The sequence below is a fragment of the Phaenicophaeus curvirostris genome, chromosome 1 (genome assembly GCF_032191515.1).
Source record: "Phaenicophaeus curvirostris isolate KB17595 chromosome 1, BPBGC_Pcur_1.0, whole genome shotgun sequence".
Taxonomy (NCBI): Eukaryota; Metazoa; Chordata; class Aves; order Cuculiformes; family Cuculidae; genus Phaenicophaeus; species Phaenicophaeus curvirostris.
The window spans coordinates 183,975,192-183,988,250 of NC_091392.1; the positions used below are offsets into that span (position 1 = coordinate 183,975,192).

General features: G+C 35.1%; 1 protein-coding gene across 11 annotated transcripts in view; it reads right to left on the reverse strand.

The window, feature by feature from the left end:
• The window catches only part of NBEA (neurobeachin), a 499,111-nt gene that overhangs the window by 92,442 nt on the left and 393,610 nt on the right, over nucleotides 1-13,059 (reverse strand). For all 11 annotated transcript variants that reach the window (XM_069882400.1, XM_069882331.1, XM_069882372.1 and 8 more), the window contains 3 exons: nucleotides 8,107-8,224; nucleotides 7,135-7,237; nucleotides 1,244-1,359 (listed from right to left, as the gene is read on the reverse strand). In XM_069882400.1, the coding sequence (XP_069738501.1) occupies nucleotides 1,244-1,359; nucleotides 7,135-7,237; nucleotides 8,107-8,224 (337 nt within the window). The remainder of the gene's footprint in view (nucleotides 1-1,243; nucleotides 1,360-7,134; nucleotides 7,238-8,106; nucleotides 8,225-13,059) is intronic.

Sequence of the window (13,059 nt, forward strand, 5' to 3'; positions counted from 1 at the left end):
TGGTGTGCATGCATGGGACTGCACCATACGGACTTTCCAGCTGAGGACTCCAGTAGCTTCAGGGTCTCTGCTTTGTGCTTCACTGCACAAGGTAAACATACCCTCAGATTTCCAACTGTTCAGTGGTAGCACTTGCTGTATCACACTCGGTTAATTCGATGACACATTTATTAACGTCTGTAAGACTGGATGCACAGAAGATGACGACCATATAAGCACAGAAGCAAAAGCCTAAAGGTTCAAATTAAGCTGAATTGACAGCTCTTTAATTCTGCCACTGACCTACTGGGAAGAATGCAGTGACTGTCCTCGGACTGGTCACCATAATGGGCACTTACAGGAGCTACCTTTGGGTTCTGCACTTACACCAGTCTCATGTCTGGCCTGAGGACAACCTCAAGCATAAAAGTTAGGACCAAGTAAAGATAAGAGTTGTAACACTGGAGTACAAAGTGATGCCTCATGGAACTTAATTTGGGTTTCAAATTAAAGCGCACTGCAGTGAAATATCTGAGCAAGTCTCTCTGCAGGCAGGTTCATAAGCAGCATGAGTGCAACAGCCGAGAATGGTAACAGCAGACAACCTCCTGGAAATCTTTGTATATGGTGTAGAAAAATGCTGGGTTTTACATTCAAAATTACCACAGGAGTTAACACTAAAAGGGAAAGGTGAAAGGAAAATGCCATTGTGTATGTTTAATTAATGATAACTGCCAGAAAAGCTCTTCTTTTGCCAATAAGAAATGGATGTGTATAGAAGTTATTTCTTACTTTAAATATCTAATCTGATATTATATTTCACCTCAGAGAACTAACCGAGAAAAGATGCTGTAATCTAATCATACCACAATCCAGGTGACAGGATTGTCCAGAGTACTGTTGTTATTCTGCTGTCTCGTTGCTTTTGCTGAGAATGATGAAGTAGTAAAATTACATTTTCCCATTATTATTTCCAGACACTCTCTGGCAATGGTTTGTTGACTCTAATAAAGCTTCAGACAAAGCTGTCAGCAGAGGAAATGGCAGAAGGGGAACAAGGAACAGCCTCCACAACAACAGATGAATCTAAAGTCTCAGTGATAGGTTGTGCATTTTGTGATAAAATTTAATGTGTGTGTTTCAGAATCTATCATAAAGCTGCAGCTGAATTCTAGAGGGATAAATGCATTCTATCAAGTCATGGTGCTTAAGACTTTGACAAACACAAACACGTTATGAAGGATTAAAGAGTCAGAAGTCTTACCTGCTATAGTGTTGAGGAACATCAAATATTCAAAGTTAGATATCTCCCGTCTCTGCCAGCGCTGAGTCATGTTGGAGGATTTATAAAGCTGTCGGGGAGTGGCCAGAGAGATTCTCCTAGGAAATACATTTAAAGAATGATTTTTTAAAGAGCCTCATTAAATGTTAGGATGTAGGGCGATGGTTTTAGTGTGATTAATTTCAGATTCTCTCAGAGTCTTTCTTATTTCATTTAATGAAGTCAAGAAGACACTATTACCTTATTTGAGAAATTACTAAAATTAAAATCTGTGTTTTATTTTACAAGTACTACAGCATTGTAATAATTCAGAATAATATATTTTGTGTTTTATTTTATTCTGAATCTGGGTGAAAGACTGGAAGTAGAAGAGGCTGCAGACCTCCTGGTGCCTGACTTGTCCTGCAGGAATAAAAGAGGAATATCATTTCCTTGTTTCAAAAGGATACATTGAGATAAGTTCATTAAGTTGAATGAGTGATAGATTAAAGTGCCATATATTTCCATGCTGAAGATATTTATTCCACAGTCCTCCACGGTCAGCTACTCATGATCCCTTCCTATATCCCAGTAAGCTTTGAGACTTCTATTTATAGCCTGGTTTCTGAAAGAAACGAGGTTTATTCAATTATCTGCTAGCATGCCCATCTTCCTGTCTCTCCATAATAACTTCTGAATTGATTTCATTCAAATTTAGAAAAGGAGTAGAAGCTTCTAAGATACTCAATTTCCACACATTTTCTAAGACTTACATACATGACTGGATAAGGGAGAAAGAAACAAACTACTGTGCCAAGGAAGAGAAAAGCAAAAAACTTCAGCTCTTCTATATCCAACTCAACATTGCAATGACCAAATACTGCACACCGAGTTCTAAATTACCCAGGGCATATACTGTCCCTGGCTGGTAATATATAAGGGACTAGATTCGGTCTAGACTAATGCATTAAAGAAAAAAATCTGCAGCAAGCAGCTTAGCCTCACTACTCACAACTCATTTCTAAAGAAAATAGTCCTTGCTGGAAAAAAAAAAAAAAGACAAGGAAAATCTTTGGAAGGTGAAAAAGTAATCTCCTCAGTTACTTTTTTTTACAGAAACTTAAATCTTATAAGTGGATCAAAATTGAGAATATGTTTATACCTGTTAAAAAAGGAGGGAGAGGATTCTTAGTGTGTAGCCTATTCATGAATATAAGGAATACATCTAGTAATTTTATAGCTTGTAAAGAGTAAATAGGGGTATCCAACGTCTCAGCTTTCTGTTGCATACTACAATCTCTAAGTGTACTATTTATGGACTCTGAATGCCAAGTATTTTTTAAGAATAAAGTCATATATGAGGTGTCAAATTTGGCAGACATTACAAAAATGTGGACCATCCACTTTAAAAGATATACGTACATATTTCAATGCATGCACTAAACTGTGTTTCTGAAGAATGAGTATTGGTATGCAGTTGGAGTGTATAGTTATTACAATTATATGCCTAAATTGTCAATGTGTAGGTTGTCAATGTCTGCCATACTTAGGCTCACAAACTGGGCACACAAAAATAGCACGTAAGTGTAGGTACACTTGACTTTTTTTTTTATATCTCTGTATTTGCCCAAATCAGCAGAACATAGGGTCTTGCTAGTGTGGCTAGCCTTAATTTACAGTGGACTCTAGGATGCCAATGGTACATAGATTTTACCAGTACACAGGAGAGACAATGATTTTTTCTTAAGTTGTTTCTATCGCGCTTCTTCTGAATAATTTACCTTAAGAATTATCTGAATGTAATTACATGTTATATTGCATTTCATAGGATAACAATTACTTTTACAGTGGAACTTTCAAATACATACTGTTCACAGTAAACTATGGCTAATGCTACATGCAAATTAATAAATATGGAAACTAAAAATACTAAAGAGATCATTAAATTCATAAAGCATTTCTGCCAGAGACTTTCTGTTCCTCCCATGACAAAGCAACATTTACGCATCAGTACAGCTTAGTAGCTGCTTTTAGACTTCACCCACAATCTCCCAGGGAATCTCAAAAATCTGTAAACTATCAAGTGCTGGACTTTGCATTTGAATGCCAAATTTGAGCAAATTCTACAAAAAACCAAAATATACTAAAAAAGCTCCTTATTTACTTTATATATAACCTGTTTGTAAGCTTCGCAGTTATTTCAGCAGAGACTGGAAAAAATTATGCACAATAAATTGGTTCCACACCTGCTTGTTTCAGTTAACACAGGAAGACCCACTGTTTTGTGTTTTGCTAAATCCACCCAACTTTGATCAAAACATTTTTCTCCTTCAATATGCCATCACCAATATGAAGATGTATGAATGAGTGTGCTTCCTTTGCTTCTACAGAACCATGAAATACCTACTCAAAATGGAAACTGTGGAAGACCCTCTGAGGTACAAGGGTATGATCCAATTTTTCAAGTTTTATATGCTTTCAATATGTTTAGACAAATCTGTTTAAACACTTTGTGGCATTTTATTGAGGGAAGGGATGTTATAAATCCTGCATGTGGAGTACGACCCCCCCCTTTCACAATCACTTTTAATTTAGTTAGCTACAATACAATCTCATACATAGAATCTTTAAGTATCTTGTCAAAAATGTAGCGCTTGCCTGATGTTTTGTGTTGTGTTGCTCCTGCTCAGAAGAAAAAAAAGGCTTAGGAAAACCACTGGCTTCTGACAATAAACTTGTCAATATTTACTTTTAATCAAAACTCTGAAAGTAGTTTTCCTACTCCTCTCCCTTCCCAAAATCTAACTTCTACAATCAGCTACACTGAAATCTGGAAATCCATCACCAAGCTACTGACGTGGATTATGTGGCAGCACTGAGATGACACTGAATATAGTTACCGCACTAGCCAAAATACATGGGTTTTTTTCAGCAAAAACTACATAATTCTCATTTCTTGGGTTTTATTGCTTGAGCCATTATTTTATCTAATACATTAACAGCCTACAGAATTTTAGTGGAAGGTGCTAGCACATGTTTGGTGGTGAAGAATGATACTGTATGATTTACCAATTCTTTGATCTATGTATGCTTACAAAACTGTCAGGCAGCTCACAGTTGGTTTCCGAGCTGCGATGTCGCCCTCAATAAAAATGCATCAGTAAATTACACCCGAGGTGTTAGAACCCTAAAAAGAAGTCTAATAGTGTTGTAAAAATGTGGATATTACTCTACCTGTGTAGAATCATGCAGAGCTGCAGAAATAAGTTAAATAAAAGGCACAGTACTGCCTGCCCAGTTGTGTCATATGGCAAGGTCATAAGGAAACTACAATCAATGCAATATGTTTCGGGAACACTGAAAATGCATTTATCAAAGACAGATGAATTTGATTACCAAATCAGACTGAACTCTTCAACATATGACTGATTTTAAGGATGCAATTACTTCTGCGTAACATTAAACGCAGCCTTGAATGCTCTGTTGAATCAAAGCATTAGATAGGCTGTTGGGAAATGTAGCAAAGAGGCAAGCTGAAGACTTCCTCAGAACATCAGGTCTGTAACAGTCTTGGGAAGAGATACCAGTTCACATGCTTCTAATCCTTTGTGCCATTAGAAGACCATAAATATTGCTTTTTCCTTCTATTTCCTTCCATCTTTGTTAATCATATCTCTCAATGAAAACAGAAATGCACTTAAAAGCCACACGCTTCATTAAATGTCATTTACTCCTTCAGAATGTTTCTATCTTAAATTGCAATTCTTTGTGATAATGCAATAAATTTTAAATGAAAATTTTATCAGAGAAATATCAGGGAGAAAATATTTCTTACGAAAATAAAACTAAAGTACTTAAGTAACAATCAGGAAGATCTGCTTTTGTTAAAAATATTTCAAAATACAGCTTAATCTGGAAAAATTGTCATAAGAAAAAGTAAACATTTTATTCAGTGTAGCAGCTCCTTTCTGTTATTCAGCATAATTTCTCATCATGTTAGTTATACAAATAAGCATAATTTTAAAAATTAGCTTTCCATGGCCAACGTATTAATAGGAAGGGAAACTATATTCTAACATCAACAAAATACTAACTACAGAGCTGTTATATTTTTCCTCCAGTTACTCTGCTGCAATCCTACTGAAGACAATAAGGATACGTAGACAGAAAATAAGTAAAAACCATGATTACAGGGTCTTTATTGTGCATAAATCATAACACGATTACATAAAAAGAAGAGGGATAAACAACTTCACTACCATATGCCAGATTTATTCTGAAGGCTAACAAGCCCATTTTCAATTCAAATTGAATTTTAATCAAAAAGGTATGGAAATAACTGTATATCATATTGAAGCCGAAACTTTTCTAAATAATTATATATCAACAAACTTTTTCAGGCAATTATTCACTGAATAATGCACAAAGGATATGAATTTCAAAAGTAAAAAAATGTCACCATAGATATGAAATTCTGATTGAGAAATTTGCATTTTGTTTGTTCTAGAACATGTGGCCATTTTTATTTGAGAAACTTTACCTTTAGAGACAGCAATTCCTTTAATTTGAGAATTTGGAAGTACAATGCAAATATTAACAAGATGCACCTTCCAAAGAAATGCCCCAACTTCCCCTTGATCTCAGTGAAAACTTGAGAAGTTTGGCAGTTTGCCTAAGAACTTGAGCACATTCGGGAGCACAATCAAGCTTTAAACATCATGAGACTCTTGAGTTTAAGATAAGGAATGATGTTCAGCTGGGAACAAAATACTTCCTCAGTCCTACAACTGCTTTAACACTTCAGTGTACCTCTACATTCTGCACTGGGCTAAAACAAGGACAATAGAAAGTTTGTAGGAAAGAACTTAAAGAAGGAGAAAGACAAATCCCAGACATTGCACTGATTATTAAGTCATTGGCTTTTGGCCAAGTCAGGCCAAATGGAGATCTGAACCCAAAGCATTATATTTTGTGAATTTCCTGCTGTTTCCTTGCTCCATTATATTTATTATTCTTGCATTTTGACCAGAAATTAATCCTGAACCTAAACATTTCTCAGCAAACTTCTACTGATACATCCCCCAAAATAATTTTGGGTCTGAACAGACAGTTCTAAACAAAATTTAAAAATGGAGGCAGGAAATTCCCCCCTCCCAACTGAATAAAGTACATATGAAGATCATCTTACCCATCACTGAAGTTGTTTATAGTGCAGGATCTGACAATTCCCAGCCTTACTTCTGACTATAGGCTGATTTGATATTAATGTTGATAATAAAAACTGTATTTGTCTATAGTAGATGAAAATCTCCAGAGCTAAACCCTAGTTGTTCCTTTCCAAAATACATATCCTCCTTAATTTTGGAAACAGAAGAAAACTAATGCATTATACTAATGAATGGAAGAAATTTGGAAATTGAAAAAAAAATCATTATGCTGAAGAGCAATGAAGTAAAACCCACACACATTCAGATAAAAAGCAAGAAGATATCTACTATATAAAAAAAAAGCTTTTATTCAGCGAACATAAAGCCTACTTAAGCTTAGTTCCACATCCTGCACAACAGCAAGGATGAACATTTGTCTGTACATTTATAACATCTGACTGAAACCCAGACTTTAAAGAGAAAAGGTATAAATTTTTTTCACATCCTTCACCGGAAGGTACTTATTTCCTATAATGATTTAAAAAATCTAATTTACAAAACTCTGGATTCCATTCCATAATAACAGATCATATAGTAAGTAAATGCTATTGTTTGTCAAACTGTCCTTAAGAAAGAGAAAACCTAGAGTTTCATGACAGGAATAATATTCTAGCACTGACATATTTAAAAATATCATTTGTACAGTACACTAAACACAAAATATACAAACTATTGTAATTAAATTACCTGGCTTGAGGCAAACCATAGCTGGTTCCTACTCCAACACGTGGTAAGCTGTACACAACTTTTTTCACTGTTGCTTGGTCAGGAAAATTAAACATAACAGAAGCTAAATGAGGAAGAGAAAATACAGAGTGGTAAAACAATTGCAGAAGTCTGATTCTCCACCTGCATATATTTGTAAATGCTTTTCGTTTTTTGTTTGGGAAGAGAAGCCAATTCCATTTCTACACTCCTCCAAAGCCATGTCAGCTCAGACACTCCCAGCAAACTTCATACCTGTGTAGCATTAGCTTGTGAACATTTTGCACTAACTCTTTTATTTTGCATAAGACCTGAGTTAGACACACTTCAGAGGAAACGTAGCTTACCGTTAACCCATTAAATCTCTTAGCAGGGTGGGAAGCTGTTTAGCAGTTGGCATGGTGTAGCATTCAGTCTTCTAACACACAGGACCAGAAATCATTTAATTCCCTCTCCAGATGAAATCAAAACATACATCAGAGCTCCTCAGGGCAAAAAAGTACCGACACTCCTCTCCAACCACTCAACTCTTATTCAGAGTAGCACATATAGGAAACTAAATGGATCCATTTATTGATAGGGTCCTTTTTACTTTAACTCATTTTGTAATTAGAAAAGGAAATACCCTTTTAGATATTTCACTAAATTATTTACAGAAAATGGGGAGCAGGGTGAGATCATAGAGAAAGCAAATTTCCTATCAAACATTTGAAGACTACCAGTTTCAATGACCCCTTTTTATAAACAGATCTCACTGCTGCATGGAAAGCAATGAGATTGACTTATGTGATTGATTTTAACAAGAAATGCAATGAATACATGCAAGGGGAGCCATTATTGAACACAGAACTAAGCACTTCTCAAAGGAATCACAGTTTAAATTCTGAGATTAATAAATAACACACAAAATATCTACTAGCATATTTTAATACAGTGAGATAAACAAAGACATACTTCTGTTTGCCATAAACACTTCCAAAGCTGTGTTCTGGAGAAGATAACGTCTTGAAAAAACAGCCCGAATCTCACTAAACATCCATTTTCCATGAAGACCTTCTGTATAGGCAAGGACCTATGAAAGTCAAGGACACAACTATTAGCAGGAGCTTTTCATTAAAATATTGCCAGAGAAGATAGTACATTTTACCCATCAATGAAGTACATTTAAGTTAATCATATCTCTAACACTTAAAAGCTGAGTTAAAATACAAACTTAAATTTTCTTTAAAAATGCAATGAAGTATAGTTGTTAGAAGAATATCAGTAAGTAACATAACCTGATACTCTGAAAATCTATTTCTCATAAGTCACCTAAACTTATTTTTCTTCAAAAAACCCCAAATTCTTCCAGCAAGCACAGGGTAATAGACAGAGTTGGAATTATGCTTAGCTGTATTTTCTTCCAACGGAATGCACAGCACAGTCAGTTACGTATCGGATAACAGATCTACTTCTGAGGCTATTTTGTCCGAAGTACAAGCAAAGAAATATAACACGATATTCACATCCATTCTAAGGTCATAAATCAGAATTCCCACCATTCCTTTAATAAATACAGAAACTAGGTAGAACAATATGTCAACACAATTTTTCTAAAGTTAAGTTAATTTATTATCCCAAACCACGGAAAAAAATAACAATTTGTATTTTTGCATTTTAAAATAAATGTGAAAATATTTTGAAACAAAATAGTTAAAACTGGCACTGCTTTTCTGATTAGTCAGCTTCTCAATTTAAAGTATAGCCCTAAGAATAGATATTAATATCTAGATAATATTTTTCACTCTTCTTTCCCTGTTCTGGATGTTTAGGAAAACAGACGAAAGAGGCACCATTTCATTAGATATCAGCTTTATTAACATATCTCACTTGTGCATTATCATTCCAGCAGTATCATGCATTGTAGAACAACTCTTTTTCAATCCTTTTCACCAGCTGGAAGGCTGTCTTCAGCCCTCCACCTCACCTCAGGCGGCTCTTACCCATAGCTGAAACCCTGACACTTCATCCTAACAGGGGTCAGTCATCCGCAATGGGGACCATCCCCCTCATTACACCCAGACCTCATTTCCCAGGCTCTATAGACAGCGCCTTCCCCTAGGCTGAAGTTACTAAAAGAGTTGCAGCCCTGGTGAAACAAAGAAACATAAAGAACACCTTCACTAAAGCGGAATCCAAAATGAAGCTTTCAGACTGGAAAGATTGAATTTCTCTGTTCTCCATTAGGTACATAGAAACTGTTGGTGTACCAGCTTGCAGTGCCTTACTCACTCAGTTGAGATCTTTGCTTTCCACAGTCCTGACCTCCCCCAGCTTCTGAATCGAGAAATGTTAGGGAGATCATATGATGCTGCTGTCAATGATCCTTCATGCTTGATGTAATGGAAAATGTATTCCTTCATTTTTTTCACTGAGGCAACTCCAAGCTAGTAACATGTCTTCATATATGAAAAAGCTAATTTAAGTTTGTACACTTTGTGTTAAAAAAGCTCCAATTTTTTTGTTATTTCTTTCTCCATAACTTCTTCCTCATAACCACGATGAGTCAGTCTGTTTCAGAGACAACAGTAACAACAGCAACAAACTGAATGTGCTTCAGCATGCTAAAGGACACTGATAGGTTAGTTCTGTCCTTGATGGAAACTGGAGAGAACACAGTCAGCCCCCTGTGCTGTCCACATGGGAAGAAGTTACAGACAAGACTTATAAGCAACACTGTGGCTGATGGTACTATTTCATTAACCTCAGTTCTCCATGCTAACTAAACACAGCCTTGAAGAAGGCAAGGGTCTTCATTTCTTTGGAGGTCTCCCAGACACACGCAAGAGACTACATGCTCCCTCCATTCAGTCACAGGCCAGCTGCGGGAATTACTACCTCATATGCTAAACTCTTGCAATAGTAAATTAACCCTCGTGTTAAAAATCTGCACCTCATTTTTACTTTGAACTCTATTGACTTCAGCTGCTAGTCACTATATCTCGTGACACCTTTGTCTGTGAGATTAGAGAGTCTTCTAGTATCAGATAGCTTTTCCTTGTGTCAGTAATTACAGACTGTGATCCAGTTACTGCTTAGCTTTCTCTTTGATAAGCTAAATAAACCAAAATTTCCTTCAGTCTTTCATTGAGATCAGATGGTAGGATACAGATGGTATTGTGTAAGTGAAATTCAGATGGTTAAGAACAATGACTGTGAAGATTCCAGCACCTCCTCATTGGAATGTATTTTTCTGCTATCTGATAAAAAATTTTGTAAAAACACAAGTTCTTAAGACACAGAGAGGAATCAGTGAGGAAAACCCTCAAGTTTAAAAAGATAAAAAAAGTGGACAGACTCTCAGAGAGAGGAGTTTGAAATATATATAGCTGTAAGCAGATCTACAGCAGCTAGCAGACCTTTCAGGGAACTAATTCCTTGCCGTGCTTTGGGGATTCCCTTTTTGTTTCAAAAACGTTTCTACTTTTCCTACTTTTTTTTTAAAGAAAAAAGTTTAATACTGACTATATCCTATGTGTTAACATTTTAGATGATTCATGGTAACAGATTTACTATGTCTTGATATTCACCACAGCTTAGTTATAATAGATCAACCCTAAAAGCACATTCTGTACCAGCCATACACTAGCTGACTTTTTCTTCCTACTCTTTTTACTCAAGTATAAAGCAATTATAACTTCATTCAGGTGCATTCATCCCACTATGAAATGGATGACTTAAGATAGCACTCCAGTAAACTATTAGGAAGGATAGGAAATCAAAATAAAGGAAGGAGTCTATAATTCAATTACTATCCTCAATTACACTTTTCTTAACTGTCTATTAGTCCCACAAATATCGGATTATCATGTTGATATCAAATCATCTCAATTATTTCAGTATTTCTGTTGTATTGTTTCCCGGTCCAAGATATACTACACATTTTTATCATCCTTCATAACATCGATCTAACAGTTTCCAAGTGAAGCTTTAAACCTTCCATTTTTAGGTATCTACCATTATTAGGTATCTACAGTTTACAGTAGAAATTGCTGATGTCATTCCAGGATTCTTTCTTGTTGTTTTTATAAGTGACAAATTAAAGTAATTTCATTTTTATGAATTGCAGTTCTTTACAAGGTTTATAAATTTTTTTCTTCCACTTTTTAGCATTTGGGTTTTAGCATTTTGCTTTCTCATATCACGTGAATGAAGACCTGGCTATTTCACATTGTTTACAGACTGCATCTACGGTATATTTCATTAATCATAAAGATGTGGAAATAATTATTTCATTTATCAAAAGACATTGAAATTATCTTACCTAGTTATGTGAAGTCAAAATTATCATTTACTACATCCAATATTTTTGTTGCATCCAATATTTTGTTTATGTTTCAAGTCAGTGCTCCTCATATGGATAGCTTTATTAGGTTTTCTCCTAGAAACAGTCATGAAGACTTCTTGTTCTAGGCATGGTTAAAACTTCATGAATAAGTACCAAATTCTATATAGGTGCCAAATAAACAGTTTTTAAAAAAATAAAAAAAATCAGTGAACAAATCATGTCTGCATTTGAACTGGACACACTTCTAATTTTTAATATCAGTTGCAACTATTTGTTTTAAAGCTCATCTCCTTTAATTTACTCAGAAACATGGGTATGTTTTAAAGACAGTAATGGGTGCACTGGCCAGAAAATAGACCAATAATAAAAATTTGCTAGGATGTATTGCAGTAAGATGAAGCTGTCACTCTAATAGCGTGAATGAGAAGCCCCAAACTCTCAGGGTCTTGTAATATGGAGCAACATCTATTGGTGACACCAGCTTAGATTACTGAAACAGTATGGTATATTCAGATGCAAAGCGCAGATGGAAAAGAAACAAACACATTATTAAAGTGCTTTCCTACTCAGCTCAAATATGAAGTCTTCATTATTTTAATTTTATTTGTGATGTAATCATGATCTTCTCTTTTTTTTTCAATTAAGAGTTGGGACATGTTTAATCATAAGCCTACTTCAGTAAATATTCAGTTATTGATAATGAATTAATTGTTAATTAACAGCTAGAATTTTGAAGTATTAGATTAACCAGAAGACCAGAAATGTTAGTTTCCATTTTGTTAGCATCTCTGACAGATTATCTCCACAGAAGAACTATTTTAGCATTAATGACTATTATTTCTTTATACTATTTTTTGTATCTCAGAGGACCAGATGCAGCACTACAAAAGGATATTTCTTACGATCATTGTTTCTGGAATTGAAATAACTACAAAATCAGGTGATATAAAGAAATCAAGGAAGGAAGCCTGTACAAATTCTATCTATTCTCTGTTGTAAGAATGGTCACTTCACCAGCCTGTTGTAAAGAATTGTTGCTTATTGCTCAATATTTTCTTTTCTTAAAATTAGCTCTTTGGGGGGGTAGATTAATGACTATGTAAGTGAATTTATTCTACTGTTTGCAATGGGAATTCATCATTTGTCTTTTGGAACCAGATTTCAAGTTCAGAGTACTTTAATTCTAACCTGATTCTTCTGTGACTGTATCAATTGATATTTGTGACATTTGCCAGGCTTTGTTTATATCTAGTGCAAAATGCATATATCCATTAACATCTAATATAACTTAATGGTTGGGGTTTGTGGTTTGGGGTTTTTTTTAATTTTCAAAGCATTTATTCCCTGATTACCTTTATTATACTTTACCTTTTGCACTGACAATGCTAATAATGTCTAACAACAAGAGCAGTAAGGGGCATGGTTACCTTGTACTTAGATATAGTAGAACTGCCTCATTTTTGCTGCATTTCCACAGATACATTCCAAAGTTTCTACAGATTATTTTTTTCAAGTCTAGAAAGGAACCTCAGACTCATGCTTTTTGAGTAAAATGGCCATTTCCTGAAATTAAATGTAAT